The sequence below is a fragment of the Odocoileus virginianus genome, chromosome 10 (genome assembly GCF_023699985.2).
Source record: "Odocoileus virginianus isolate 20LAN1187 ecotype Illinois chromosome 10, Ovbor_1.2, whole genome shotgun sequence".
Taxonomy (NCBI): Eukaryota; Metazoa; Chordata; class Mammalia; order Artiodactyla; family Cervidae; genus Odocoileus; species Odocoileus virginianus.
Window position 1 is genome coordinate 32,042,718 of NC_069683.1, and position 15,906 is coordinate 32,058,623.

Genomic DNA, 15,906 nt, shown 5'->3' on the forward strand with positions numbered 1-15,906 from the left:
AGCAACAAACCATAGGTGTTTCACATTTTTTCTGTAACTTAGAGCATCCTAATGCTCTCTTGATTATTCTGACATGGAATACTTAGGAAGATCACATCAACCTTCCAGGTGAAAAAGGCTGGAGTTGGACTTATTTACCAAGTGCCTTCCCAGCTGCAATCTTCTAAGTTTTCAGGATTAGTGCATTCCAAGTACACATCTCTACTGTCCCAACTTTTTCTCTGAAAGAAAAAAGAAATTGAGCAGCATCAACACCAAAGAGTATTACTTATTCAAATGCTTTATCTGTGTCTAGTAATTCCTGAGCACTGAGACATAACTTCAATGGTATCTCTATCAGTAGACAATGAACTACAAATGGAAAACCCACTAACAAGCACAGCAGAAACTTAACTTCTTTACCTATAGACTTTGACAATAAAGATCACTATTTTGTCAGAAGTTTCACCTCTAGTCAGAAGCCACCTTCTCATAAACACAACTCAGTGATTCAGTGCACTTCGCACTGAATCAGAACATTATGACATTGAATCATATGCCCCAGAGAATCCATCCCTGGAGAACTTGCAGTCAATTTGTATGTGCTTCCTCAGGTCTTTGCACAATAGCTAAAGAGGCTTGAACTTGGACCTTCAGTTGAGAAAGCTCAAGAGAGCTAACCTGGAGCACCACTCCCTCATATATCTATAGGAAACCTCCTCACACAAGATTCAGTGTCACCATGACATTTCCCAATAGCAGGTAGAAACAAAGACTAAATAAAGGTTTTAACTGGGGAAAGAAGAGAATGGTGGGGTGAGGGCATGAGCAAAGGCAGGTGAGCCAGAGGGTGAGGAATGATTGTGTAGAACATACAGTTTGTGCAGGGCCTATATACACAAGCTAGGTCAAGAAGATGGAGGCCTCTTTGTAAAAAGCCTGGTTACCCTCCCACCCACCCTTTCAACCAAGAATTTTGGATCATATGTACTAGAAATGTACAGACACTTTAAATTGTTTAGAAAAATATCATTACAAATGATTTCAAACAGAACTTTTAAACTAGGAATCAAAAGACCTAAACTTGTTTGTATAATTTGAGCAAATAATTTAACCTCCTGAATTCCATTATTTTCTCTGTAAAATAAGCATAAATTATTGATCTCACTGAGTATCTGTGAAAATCAAGGGCCTAAACTGTTTTGAACAATGAGACCATTGACTCAGTTGCAAAAGAGAGATGAATGAATCTGCAGGCTGGGCTTTGTCCAGAACCAGATGATGAGGCCACAATGAAGGTTCCCTTTGTATACTTTGTGTGTGTGTGTGTGTGTGTGTGTGTGTGTTGTATACTTCTTATTGCTGCTCTTCTTGAGCAGTTTGTTCCATTCTCTAAGGAAGCTCACCCCTCTTGGCAGCAATGAATTTGCCAACAACACTTTGAAATTCATTCAATCTAATCTGTGTCCAGTGGGAAATGTACCACTTATGCTGAGGAGAAGGGATTTTCATCACAGAATCCAATTTAAGGATCCCTCTCATATCATTTATTATGGTCAGATAACACCCCATGCACAAATGTGTCAAGTTCACCAGGCATAGGGAGGCCTGCTTAATATGTACTTTGAATGATTCATACCCGATCAATCCCATCTCAGGGATCCTTTTTTAAAAACACAATCAGGTTTCTATCTCCACAACTCATTTTTGGTAGAAATATGTCTTTTGTCTATAAAGACTGTTTACTGCCAAAATTAAAAAAAATTTTAAATGCAAAGGATGTTTTGCCCATTTACTACTATCTCTGGAGCAGAAACTAGGGATAGTAGGAGTTCTTGTAACACAATTCAATGAAAGAGTCCTTCTCTATTCACAGTTGTTCAGTCACAAAGTCCTGTCCAACTCAGTAGCAACATTAAAATTAGAAGCAAGCATTAAATCTTCCAAATATTGCAAGATGAGAAATTAATCATGTTGGAAAGTTCACAAGTTATGGTCTGCCTCAGCAACCACAGAAAACATGCACATTTATTTACCATATTGGTTCCCACAGGAAAAAAAATCATCTATTGTTTATAAGAAAGGTATTGGGGGTGTCTTAGGCCAACAAAGGGAAATTTAGCAAATGTCTTAAAAACTGGTCTACAAGTGAAAAAGGTATGAATATAATCAAGTAAGACTTTAGGAAGTTCCCATGGAGTTCTCTAATCACCAACATTGGATAAATATGTAGAACAGGAACAAGAGAAATTCTGTTTTGAATTATAATCTGTGTGAGTCCCTTAAGTAGAATGATTTGGTCTCCCAGAACAACTCAACTTTATTTACATGTTCATGGAATAAATTTTCACTCTAGAGATTAAATCTCATCTGTTTGTTGGTCTCTTGAAGTTCTACTTCAATAGTTCACCAGAGTGGGACTTCAGATCAGTCTAAAGGAGTTACAAAGACTTTGAAAAATTATTCTATAACAGCTATTAAAATCTATAACTACACATACTCTTCATCCCAAGCTTAGTTTGAGGAATCTATCATACAGAAATAAAATGTCAATACATATGAACATATGGATCAAGTTTTTTATTAAAGTTTCATCTTAATGACAATAGTCCAGTAACAACATGTATGTTCACAATAGAGGAAATGATAAATAAATTGTTATATCATATGTCATCAAAGTTATACATCTATGAAAAGTGAATGTGAATACACTATCTAAAGAGATATATTTCCTTAATATATTTTCAAACCTGGAGAACTCAACAGATTAATATGTTCATAGAAGGAATGTAAACTATTTTCACCATAATTAAATTTAAGTACAGTGCAGTCAGACAAGACCAAATATCACATGGTTTCTCGACACACTCAGAATGTATGTAAATCCACTTTTCTTTGCCACATTTTCATCAAAGCTCTTTTCATCTCACTGTTTCGCAAGCTGTAGATCAGTGGATTCAGCAGAGGTGTAAGCAACGTGTAAGCCAATGACATCAGCTTCTTGGTTTCTGGGGAATAGCCAGATTTGGGTTGTAAGTAAGTCATACTGGCTGTGCCATAGAAGAGGGTAACAGATGTGAGATGGGAGGCACAGGTGGAAAAGGCCTTTTGCCTCCCAGTGGTTGATGGCATCTTTAGAACGGCAAAGAGAATTCGAACATAAGACAAGAGTATCAACAAGAATGGAACAATAACTGTCAGAATGGTGCCAGTGAATGCATAGATCTCAAACAAAAAGGTGTCTGCGCATGCCAGCTCTAGCACTGGGGGAGTCTCACAGAAGAAATGATTAATTTCATTGGGGCCACAAAAGGGGAAACTAAACACCCATGTGGTCTGCACAGTAGCCACTGTGATCCCTGAGACCCATGAGAATGTAACTAATTTCACGAAAACCATTTTGTTCACAATCATTGGGTAGCTCAGAGGATGGCAGATTGCAGCAAATCGGTCAAAGGCCATTGCCCCCAGAAGAAAACATTCCGTCACACCAAAAAGAAGAATGAAGTACATTTGTGCAAAACAGCCCACTGTAGAAATCCTCATCTTCTCAGTGGAAAGGATCACCAGCATAACAGGCATAATGACCGCACTGATACCCATATCCACCACAGACAAGTTTCAGAGAAACAGGTACAAGGGGACATGCAGGCTCGGTTCCAGGGAGATGACGACTATGATGATCGCATTTCCCATCAGAGTCACCAGGTAAACCACCAAGAAAACCCAAAAGAGCTGCTCTTGGAGTTTGGGAAAGTTAGAAAAGCCCAAGAGGAGGAATTCAACCATAGAGCTTTGGTTTTGTCTTTTCATGTCAACAGTGAAGCATATGTTGTTTTTATGAACATGGCTTGGAAAGTACAAAGTCACAGTCCAATAGCTTAAATCCAACCAATCTGGGCAGAAGATATAAAGAGGAGTCCATCCTGATAGAAATTTAGCTTAACGGTTTTGGAGAATGGCCGATTATTGTAACTTAGAAATCTTGTCTGATATATACAAAATAGTACCCAAAAATAGCATCAAACTTTTATGACAAATTGAAAGCTAGGTAGTTTAAAAACCTGATTTAGTGTTAAAGCAAATAAGAATATTTTGTAACTTAGATTCCATTCATGTAACATTAATCAAGTTATCATCTATATTCCCAATTTTATATAAGTATGAAATTAAAGACCACAAAAAATAATGTGCCTGGGCTCACGTTTTCTTTTTAGAAAGTAGCGACATAAAAAGAAAGCAAATGTGGGTTAGCAGTCTCCTCATTTCATTCAAAAGGCTCTGGAATAAGAAATATTTAAAGATTTTTAAAATGGAACAGATAAGACAATTTGAGTTTCCATGGGTATAAAAATTCAATATATACTACTAGAGAAATGTGCACCTAAAAATGATAAATTTTATGTAATGTATATTTTAACACAATATAAAAATTAATAGAGTAAAGTTTTAAATTTATTTAAATGAAAGTATCAAAAGGAGACAAATGGGAAAAGCTACCCAGAAATTTTTGATAAAAAACCTAATAATTCTAAGTACAACAAGGGAAACATGTAACTGTTATGAATATTCATTAGTTCAAAATGACTGTGTATGGCTTCGTTAAATGTGACAACAATCTGCAGAAATACACAAAAACGGTTTGTTTTAGATGTTTCTAACTTAGGTGATCTGTAAACTATGTAAATTAATTCTAGAGTTAGAGATTTTTGCTCAGACTGTTTCTAGCCAAATATATTGGGATTTGCCCAGATGAGAAATTTGGAGGGTCATTTCTCCACGATGCATTCTTGTGATTATGATCATCATCATTTAAGAAAAAGCCCATGTTGTAGGAATCCTATACTTGTAATTTTATTGAATCCCTTCTCTCACTTGTCCTTCCTCTCTTCTCTCTTTCTCCCTATTAAATATTTTTATCAAATTGTGCAATTAATCACTAATTATTAAACAAACACTGATTGAGTGCCTACCATTTTTAGCCCCTATGCTCTCAGGCACACCTTGGATACCAGAGTTCAACAGGGAGCAAACCTCACAACCTAAAATGGAAAATAAGATTTCACTCCCTAACACAGTACTTCTAACTCCTACCTCTCATACTGTGCTCTGTTTTTTTATCTCCTACTGATATTCTATGTATACTTTTATATATAAACTAACTCTTTCACTAAACATAAACTCCAGGGCAACAAAGATTATGTTTTATATTCACAATGCCTACAACAGTCTCTGACTCAGAGCAAATACTAAATCAATTTATTCTTGAATAAATGGAAAATGCAGACTCTAAGAAATGTTATGTTTACATGAAAAGTAAAATCAATATAAACACTATTGGGAAACATGGGGTTTAGACATTTCATTGAGAGAAAGATTATTTCTAAATGAGGGATAAGGGTGAACAACTACTTCATGAGAAGTGGGGGGGGGGGGGGCGGTAAAAGGGCAATTAGACTGGAAGGAGAGGGGAGGAAGGCTGACTTGCTCAAGTCAAAGTGTATTCGATGACAACTTAGCACTAGAATGAAGGCCTGCTAGCTTTGTGTGATGTTTTGAAAACCAGTTAACTGGGAGATGAGGAACCCAAGAAGACCGAAAGATACAACAAGCTGAAGACACTAAATGACACTGAGTACAGATCATAGAATGTTAGCAGCCAGCAGGAGGCAAGTTCACCTATTTCTGAGTTCAGCCATAGTCATGTGTCAAAATCAAATATATATATATAATTATGGCTGATTCACATTGTTGCACAGCAGAAATCAACACACAGTTGTAAAACAATCTTCCACCAATTTAAAAAAAAAAAACAGTGTCTATTCAGCTACAAATTTTATAAATAAATAGATTTTGAAAATTAAAAAGTTTACAGAATCACATAAGCAAAGTAGGAAGCCTTCAAAGGACTGATTAAATGTGAATATGAAACAAAATGTTCATGGTGGAAAGAGCAACAGACCATGGCCAATCTATCTTTTCTACATAACTTAGAAAACCCTAACGCTGTTTTGATAACTCTCTGACATGGAATACTTGGGTAGCATACTCCTCTCTGGATCTCAGCCTTCCAGTTGAAAAAGGTTGGGTTGGACTTATTTACCAAGTTCCTTGCAGTGACAGTCTTTAAGATTTGATTACTACTGCATGCAAATTACTTTACCTCTAATTATTGCTCCAAATTTTTCTCTGAAAAGAAAAAAGAAATTGATGAGCATCAACATCAACTGACTCAAACATATAATCTGTGTCCGGTGATTCCTAAGCACGGAGACAATACTTCAACAGTATCTCCAACTATCAGCGGAAGATGAACTGAAAACGGAAAACCCACCAACAGGCACACACCTGAACCTTCACTTTCTTACATATTGAATCCATCAATTTAAAGTTTACAGCGCTTTGTCTGAACTTTCACCTCTAGTCAAAAGCCACCTTCTCATAAACACAACTCTGATTCAGTGCACTGTTTCTAGAACGTTATATGATATTGAATCACATGCCCCAGAGAACCCATCCTTGGAGAACTTGGAATCACTTAATACATGCTTTCTTGTATGCTTGCACAATAACTAAAGAGGCTTGAACTTGGGCCCTCAGGTGAGAGAGCTCAAGAGGACTAACCTAGAGCACCACTCCCTCATATTACTACAGGGAATAAATGTAGAACCTACACCTCCTCACACAAGAGACTCAATGTCACCATGACATCTCCCAATAGAAGTGGAAGCCACGACTTAATAAAGGTTGTAAATGGGGAAGGAAGAGAGCAATGGGGCAAAGGTGTGAGCAAAGGCAGGCGAGCAAGAGGGGGAGGGATGACTGGATGGAATGTATAATTTATGCGGGGGTGGAAAACCAGGTAAGGCAGGGAGATGGATATCTCATTGTAAAAAGTCTGGATATCCTCCCACCCTCCCAATAAACAACTCTTGATCATTTGTACAGGAAATATAGAGCCACTGAAAATTTTTGAGTAAAATGTCATTACAAATGATTTCATATAGAACTTTTAAACTGAGAATCAAAATATCTGTACTTGTTAGTATATTTGGAGCAAATATTTTAACTTCCCTGATTATACTACTTTCTTTGTAAAATAATCATAAATTATTGATCTCATTGAGTATTTGTGAAAATCAAGGGACTCAAAGATGAGTCTAAACTCTCTTGTACATGTCCAGAACTGGACTGTGAGGCTGGAATGTAGGTTCCCTTTGTCTACTTTTATTTCTTCTTTCCTGATGTAGACTGTTCCATCTTCAAGGAAGTTCAACCTTCCTGGCAGCAATGAGGTTGCCAACAACACTTAGGGATTCATTCTATCTAATCTGTATCCAGTGGGAAATGCACCACTTATGCTGAGGAAAAGGGATTTTTATTACAGAATCCAATACAAACCCCTCCTATATCATTCACCATGCTGGGATAACACCCCTTGCATGCACCAATCACATGCACCAGATGTGGGGAAGCCTATTTATGTACTTCTGATGATTCATACCCCAGCAATCCCATCACAGGGTCCTTATAAACACTGAAATGTCCTATTTCCCTGGTGGCTCAGACGGTAAGGCATCTGCATGCAATGCAGGAGAACTGGGTTCAATCCCTGGGTTGGGAAGACCCCCTGGAGAAGGAAATGGCAACCCACTCCAGTATTCTTGCCTGGAAAATTCCATGGACTGAGGAGCCTGGTAGGCTACAGTCCATGGGGTCGCAAAGAGTCAGACATGACTGAGAGACTTCACTTTCACTTTCACTGTCTACCCCAGCAATCCCATCACAGGGTCCTTATGACTGCTGAAATGTCCTATTTCTTGATGTAGTTGATGGATGGTAACACAGATGATGTGCAGTTTTGAGATTTCTACAAGATGTAGGGCCATGAGTTATACCCTTTGCTAGGTGTACATGCCATTTCCTGGAGAAGAGGCGGTAAGAACACACATTAAGAAGAACTATACAAAAAAAAGATCTTAACGACCCACATAACCACAATGGTGTGATCACTCACCTAGAGCCAGACATCCCAGAGAGTGAAGTCAAGTGGGTCTTAGGAAGCGTCACTACAAGCAAAGCTAGTGGAGGTAATAGAATTTCAGCTGAGTTATTTCAAATCCTAAAAGCTGATGCTGTGAAAGTGCTGCACTCAATATGCCAACAAATTTGGAAAATTCAGCAGTGGCCACAGGACTGGAAAAGGTCAGTTTTCACTCTAGTCCCATAGAAGGGCAATGCCAAAGAATGTTCCAGCTACCACATAATTGCACTCATTTCACATGTTAGCAAATTAATGCTCAAAATTCTCCAAGCCAGGCTTCAACAATATATAAATCAAGAACTTCCATATGTTCAAGGTGGATTTAGAAAAGGCAGAAGAATCAGAGATCAAATAGCCAACATCTGTTGGATCATAGAAAAAGCAAGAGAATTCCAAAAGAACATCTACTTATCCTTCACTGACTACACTAAAGCCTTTGACTGTGTGGATCACAACAAACTGTAGAAAATTCTTCAAGAGATGAGAATACCAGACCACCTTACCTGCCTCCTGAAAATCTGTATGCCCATCAAGAAGCAACAGAACAGTGGACTGGTTCAAAACTGAGAAAGAAGTACATAAAAGCTGTATATTGTCACCCTACTTATTTAACTTATATGCAGAATACATCTTGAGAAATGCGGGCTCGATAAATCACAAGTTGCAATCAAGATTTCCAGGAGAAATACCAGTAACCTCGGATATGCAGATGACACCACCCTTACGGCAGAAAGCAAAGAAGAACGAAAGAGCCTATTGATGAAGGTGAAAAGGAGAGTGAAAAGCTGGCTTAAAACTCAACATTCAAAATATTAAGATCATGGCATCCAGTCCCATCATTTCATGGCAAATAGAAGAGGAAACAATTGAAACAGTGACAGATTTAATTTTCTTGGGCTCCAAAATCACTGCAGATGGTGACTGCAGCCATAAAATTAAAAGACGCTTGCTCCTTGGAAGGAAAGCTATGACGACAAGCCTAGATAGCATATTAAAAAGAAGAGACATTATTTTGCTGACAAAAGTCTATATAGTCAAAGCTATGATCTTTCCAGTAGTCATGTATGGATGTGAGAGTTGGACCATCAAGAAAGTTAAGCACTGAAGAATTGATGTCTTTAAATTGTGGTTTTGGAGAAGACTCTTGAGAGTCTACTGAACTGCAAGGAGATCAAACCAGTCAATCTTAAAGGAAATCAATCCTGAATATTCACTGGAGAGACTGATGCTGAAGCTGAATTCAGATCATACTTTGGCCACCTGATGCGAAGAGCTGACTCACTGGAAAAGACCTGGATGTTGGGAAAGACTGAAGGCAGGAGGAGAAGGGGACAACAGGATGAGATGGTTGAATGGCATCACTGACTCAATGGACATGAGTTTGAGCAAGCTCCAGAGACAGTGAAGGACAGGGAAGCCTGGCGTGTTGCAGTCCATGGGATCACAAAGAGCTGGACACAACTGAACAATGACAACTGTATTAGTTTAAGGTCTACAACTTAAAGCTTTCATACATGTATATATTGCAAAACAATTACCACCAAAAGTTTGGTTGATATCCATCACCTCATATAGTTACAATTTTTTTCCTTATAAAATGTCCTCTCAAACTAGATCTGAAAGAGACAAGTGCACCCCAATGTTCATCGCATCACTGTTTATAATTGCCAGGACATGGAAGCAACCTAGATGCCCATCAGCAGATGAATGGATAAGGAAGCTGTGGTACATATACACAATGGAATATTACTCAGCCATTAAAAAGAATCCACTTGAATCAGTTCTAATGAGATGGATGAAACTGGAGCCCATTATACAGAGTGAAGTAAGCCAGAAAGATAAAGACCAATACAGTATACTAATGCATATATATATATGGAATTTAAAAAGATGGTAACAATAACCCGATATGCAAAACAGAAAAAGAGACACAGACGTACAGAACAGACTTTGGGACTTTGTGGGAGAAGGCGAGGGTGGGATGTTCTGAGAGAACAGCATTGAAACAAGTATACTATCAAGGGTGAAACAGACCACTAGCCCAGGTTGGATGTATGAGACGGGTGCTCAGGGCTGGTGCACTGGGAAGACCCAGAGGGATGGGATGGGGAGGGAGGCAGGAGAGGGGATCGGGATGGGGAACACATGTAAATCCATGGCTGATTCATGTCAATGTGTGACAAAAACCACTATAATATTGTAAAGTAATTAGCCTCCAACTAATAAAAATAAATGGAAAAAAAAAAAAACTGAGGTCAGTGGAGGAATCCTGAAATGGATATAGAGAAGAGGAAGGTAATAATCACAGGGAAAATAGAGCACAGACATAATTAAATGTGAAAGAGTAATTTACACTAATTTTAAATCACTAAAGAAAAAGATCTGTGATCTGGAAAATCAGTGTACAGAAAAAGTACTTGAAAATATGTAGCATATAAGATGATATTTTCAAAAGGCATCACTTCTAGCAGTGATAAGGGTAAATAGACAACGAAGGTGCTGTTTAGAGACTTGGTGCTAAAGTAATAAAAGGAAGTGTGCTTAGTCATTCAGTCATGTCCGACTCTTTGCGACCCCACAAACTGTAGCCCACCAGGTACCTCTGTCCATGAGAATTCACCAGGCAAGAATACTGGAGTGGGTTGCCATCCCCTTCTTCAGGGATCTGCCCAGCCCAGGGCAGACCTTAAGGAAATAATAATGACAAAAACTGAAGATACATCACTTTTCCTACAAGCTTGACTCTATGTCAGAGATTGGAGAGCTCCCATTGTTAACTCCTTTGCATGGTTTACTGTGTGCTGCCTTGAGTATTCGTATCTCCACACATATATAGCTAAATATCGCTCTTTGTGGGTCATCAGGGCCTTAGGTAAGGAATCATTAAATGTTTATCTGAACTAGCTAGGGATCTTATTATGTGCTGAGTCTCACTCAAAATTGGTGGTTTTCAACTTGCATAATACATGGATGAAATCCAGCAACTCTAAACATTACCTATAATACATCTAAGTTTAAAGAACATCTAAGCATAGGTACATAAAATACATCTAAACATCTCATTATTTTCTTACCAGTAAGTCAAAATATAAAGAACTTATCCTTTATTTAGAAAAGCTATTTTATATGATCCAGATTACAGTGAACTAATTATGACTCAGAGCTGGAGATATAGTATATGCATAGGTATAATTCTCTATGATCTTTCCTGCAGAATGCAAAGAGCTACTCATGCTTTCTGCTTATGTGAATGAGGTAAAAGAATTTGCTAGATCATATCAAAGAAGCAGAATTTACATGTTCCAATAAAAGTAAGACACTGGAAACATAAAAAATAAAATAAAATAAAATGTCCTCTTTAAGTGACTTACAATATACAATACAGTATTATTACCTACAGTCACCATACTGTATGTTACTTCCCCAGACTTTATTTTACCTCATAACTGGAAGTTTGTACTTTTTCACAACCTTTACCCATTTATCCCCCTCCCCATCCCTCAACTCTGCCAATCATTATCTGTTCTGTTTCTTTTTCAGTTATTTTAGGTTCCACATAGAATTGAAATCATACAGTATTTGTCTTTATCTGTCTGACGTATTTCACTAAGGATAATGCCCTCGAGGTCCATCTATGTTGTCACAAATAACAGGATTTCCTTCTTTTCATGGCTAAACAATGTTCTAGTATATATGTATGTATGTTTGTATGTACATATGTATATATCTCATTTTTTATAACTGTTGATAGACAGACTTAGGTTGTTTCAACATCTTGGCTAATGTAAATAGTGCTGCAGTGGTCATGGGGCAGCTACCTCTTTGAGAAAATGACTTTTCTTTCCTTACAATATATACTCAGAAGTGGGTGTGAAGTGATCTCGTGATTTTGATTTGTAGTTCCCTTGTGATTACTGGGAGGGATTGGGGGCAGGAGGAGAAGGAGGCGACAGAGGATGAGATGGCTGGATGGCATCACAGACTCGATGGACATGAGTTTGAGTAAACTCCGGGAGTTGGTGATGGACAGGGAGGCCTGGTGTGCTGCAATTCATGGGGTCTCAAAGAGTCGGACACGACTGAGCGACTGAACTGAACTGAACTGTGATTACTGGGAGTTGGTGATGGACAGGGAAGCCTGGCATGCCGCGATTCATGGGGTCACAAAGAGTCAAGACACGACTGAGAAACTGAACTGAACTGTGATTACTGATTTTGACCCTGTTTTCATGTACCTGTTGGCTATCTGTATGTCTTCTTTGGAAAATTATCTCTTCAGTTCTTCTGCCCGTTTTTTAATCAGGTTGATTGTGTTTTCCTGTTGAGTTGTGTGACCTTTTTGTATATTTTAGATGTTAACCCGTTTCTAGATGTATGATTTGCAACTATTTTCTCCCATTCTATAGGCTGCCTATCATTTTGTTGATGGATTCCTTTGCTGTGCAGAAGCTTCTTAGTTTGCTATAGTCCTGCTTGCTAATTTTTGCTTTTGTTGTTTTTTATTTTGATGTAAAACTCAAGAAATGAATGACAATGGACATAATGTTATACCCCTTTAATACTATCCCTGGAGCAAAAACTAAGGACAGTACAACCTCATGGGAAGGTGGTTCAACAAAGCAGCTACTTTCTTTTTTCTTTTTTTTTTTTTTTCATTTATTTTTATTAGTTGGAGGCTAATTACTTTACAATATTGTAGTGGGTTTTGTCATACATTGACATGAATCAGCCATGGATTTACATGTATTCCCCATCCCGATCCCCCTCCCGCCTCCCTCTCTACCCAATCCCTCTGGGTCTTCCCAGTGCACCAGGCCTGAGCACTTGTCTCATGCATCCAGCCTGGGCTGGTGATCTGTTTCACCCTAGATAATATACATGTTTCAATGCTGCTCTCTCGAAACATCTCACCCTTGCCTTCTCCCACAGAGTCCAAAATTCTGTTCTGTACATCTGTGTCTCTTTTTCTGTTTTGCATATAAGGTTATCGTTACCATCTTTCTAAATTCCATATATATGCGTTAGTATACTGTATTGGTCTTTATCTTTCTGGCTTACTTCACTCTGTATAATGGGCTCCAGTTTCATTCATCTCATTAGAACTGATTCAAATGAATTCTTTTTAATGGCTGAGTAATATTCCATTGTGTATATGTACCACAGCTTCTTTATCCATTCGTCCAAAGCAGCTACTTTCAAACAAAAATGTTAAGAAAAGAAGCAAGCATTAAATGTTCCAAAAGTTGCAAGAATAATAAATTATTCTGGGGAAGATCACACTGTTAATGATGTGACTCAAGGACCATAGAAAATACACCTAAATGGTTATTCACTGATTTTCTCACACACACACACATACACACAAACTATTGTATCTATATAAACAAAGTGTCTGGGGGCAATTTGAACTTAGAAAGGGAAATTTAACAAAAGCTTCTTAAAACAGTGGTCTATAAGTGAAAAAAAATATACTACTAGTATCAAGTGACACTTTAGGAAGTTTCCATGGAGTTTTCTAGTCCCCAGCCTTGGGTGAATATCTGGAAAATATCAAAGGAAGTCCTGTTTTTGATAATAATCTGAGGAGTTCATGAAGTAGAAACAGTTTGGTCTCCCAAAATAACTGGATTTTGTTTACTCATCCATGAAACAGGTTTTTCACTCTAAACTGAAATCTCATCTATCTGTTGGTCTCTTGAATCTCCACCCTGTTACAGCAGCAGAGAGAGCCTTCAGAAGAGTCTGAAAAGTTACAATGATTTTGAATAGTAATTCTGCAATAGCTATTAAAATTCTTAAATACACATACTCTTCATCCCATCAGGCCTAGACTGAGGAATCTGTCATACAGGAACAAAAAGTCAGTACATATGAACAAATGGAAGTAGTTCTTTATTTAAATTGCATCTAAATTACAGTAATTCTGTAACAACATGAGCATTCATAATAAAGGAACAGATAAATAAATAGCTATATCACATCATCAAAGTTATGCACCTATATGGAGTTCCCCAGTGGTCCAGTAATTAAGACTCCACCTCCAATGCAAGGGACACGGGTTTCTATCCCTGGTCAGGGGATTAAGATCCTATATGCCCTGCAGAGTGGCCAATAAAAAAGAACTTACACCCTATAGAAAATGAATGTGAACATACTATCATAACAGAGGGATCCTGATATATTTTTAAACTTGGAAAAATTAACAAATTAAATATATTAGTATCAAGAAATGTAAACTATTTTCACCACTATTAAATTGAAATAATGTTCAATCTGGCAGTAAATCAATATCACCTGCATTCTCAGCACAGTCAGAATGTATGTAAATCCACTTTTCTTCGCCATACTTTCAACAAAACTCTTTTCATCTCACTGTTTCGCAAGCTATAGATCAGTGGATTCAGCAGAGGAGTGAGCAATGTGTAAGACAAGGACATCAGCTTCTTGGTTTCTGGGGAGTAGCCAGATTTGGGTTGTAAGTAAGTCATACTGGCTGTGCCATAGAAGAGGGTAACAGATGTGAGATGGGAGGCACAGGTGGAAAAGGCCTTTTGCCTCCCAGTGGTTGTTGGCATCTTCAGGATGGCAAGGAGAATTCGAACATAAGACAAGAGTATCAACAAGAAAGGAACCATAACAATCAAAATGGTGCCAGTGAATGCATAGATCTCAAACAAAAAGGTATCTGCACATGCAAGCTCTAACACTGGGGGAGTCTCACAGAAGAGATGATTAATTTCATTGGGGCCACAAAAGGGAAAACTAAAAACCCATGAGGTCTGCGCAGTAGCCACCATGATCCCTGAGATCCATGAGAATATAACTAATTTTAAGAAAACCCTTTTGTTCATAGTCACTGGATAGCTCAGAGGATGGCAGATTGCAGCAAATCGGTCAAAAGCCATTGCTCCCAGTAGAAAGCATTCAGTCCCACCAAAAAGAAGAATGAAATACATCTGTGCAAAACAACCTGCAAAAGTGATCCTAGTGTTTTCACTGGAGAGGACCACCAGCATTTCAGGCATGATGACTGCACTGAAACCCATTTCCACCACAGACAGGTTCAGGAGGAACAAGTACATGGGAACATGGAGGCTCTGTTCCAATGAGATGACGACTATAATGATGGCATTTCCCAGCAGAGTCACCAGATAATCAACCAAGAACACCCAAAAGAGCTGCCTCTGTAGTTCCGGAAAATTAGAAAAGCCCAAGAGGATGAAGTCAAACACAGAGCTTTGGTTCTGCCTTTTCATGTCAACAGTGGAGCATATACTGTTTTAGGAACATAGTTTACAAAGTACAAAATCACAGTCTAATAGTTCTGAGTCAGCATCTGCATTCAACCCAATCAATCTTGGCAAAAAATATAAAGAGGAGCCCATCCTGTTAGAAATCTAGCTTGACAGTTTTGCAGAATGGCTGATTGTTGTAACTTAGTAATCTTGTCTGCTACATACAAAATAATAGCAGAGTTTTATTGCAAACACCATGTAGTTTGAAAATCAAATATAGTGTTAAAGCAAACAGGAATATTCTGTAACTTAGATCCCATTCATAAAACACTGCTAAAGGTAGCATCTATTTTCTCAACTTTATGTAAATATGAAATTTAAGACCACAAAAAAAGCTCATGTTTACTTATGCTAATCAGAACATAGGGCCATAAGAGGAAAGCAAATGTGGGCTAGCACTCTCCTCATTTCATTCAAAAGGCTCTGAACTAAGAAATATTTAAAGATTTTTGAAAATAGAACAGGTGAGACAATTTGAACTTCCATAAATATAAAAATGCAATAGGTACTTACTACCTCAGAATTGTACACTTAAAAGTAGCAAAACTTGCATTACATATATTTTACCACAATAAAAGTTCAATGGAT

The 15,906-nt window shown here is 37.9% G+C and overlaps 1 protein-coding gene and 1 pseudogene across 1 annotated transcript; both read right to left on the minus strand.

Moving 5' to 3' along the window:
* Window positions 1-2,847: 2,847 nt before the first annotated feature.
* Window positions 2,848-3,792, minus strand: LOC110148069 (olfactory receptor 10A3-like; annotated as a pseudogene).
* Window positions 3,793-14,334: 10,542 nt separating this feature from the next.
* LOC110126820 (olfactory receptor 10A3) lies at window positions 14,335-15,279 on the minus strand. The gene has a single exon (XM_020876687.2). The coding sequence runs from the start codon at window positions 15,277-15,279 to the stop codon at window positions 14,335-14,337; it is 945 nt and encodes a 314-aa protein (XP_020732346.2).
* Window positions 15,280-15,906: the final 627 nt, after the last annotated feature.

Coding starts and splice junctions, on each gene's coding strand:
- LOC110126820 (XM_020876687.2), bottom strand. CDS start 15,279: ATGAAAAGGCAGAACCAAAGCTCTGTGTTTGACTTCATCCTCTTGGGC.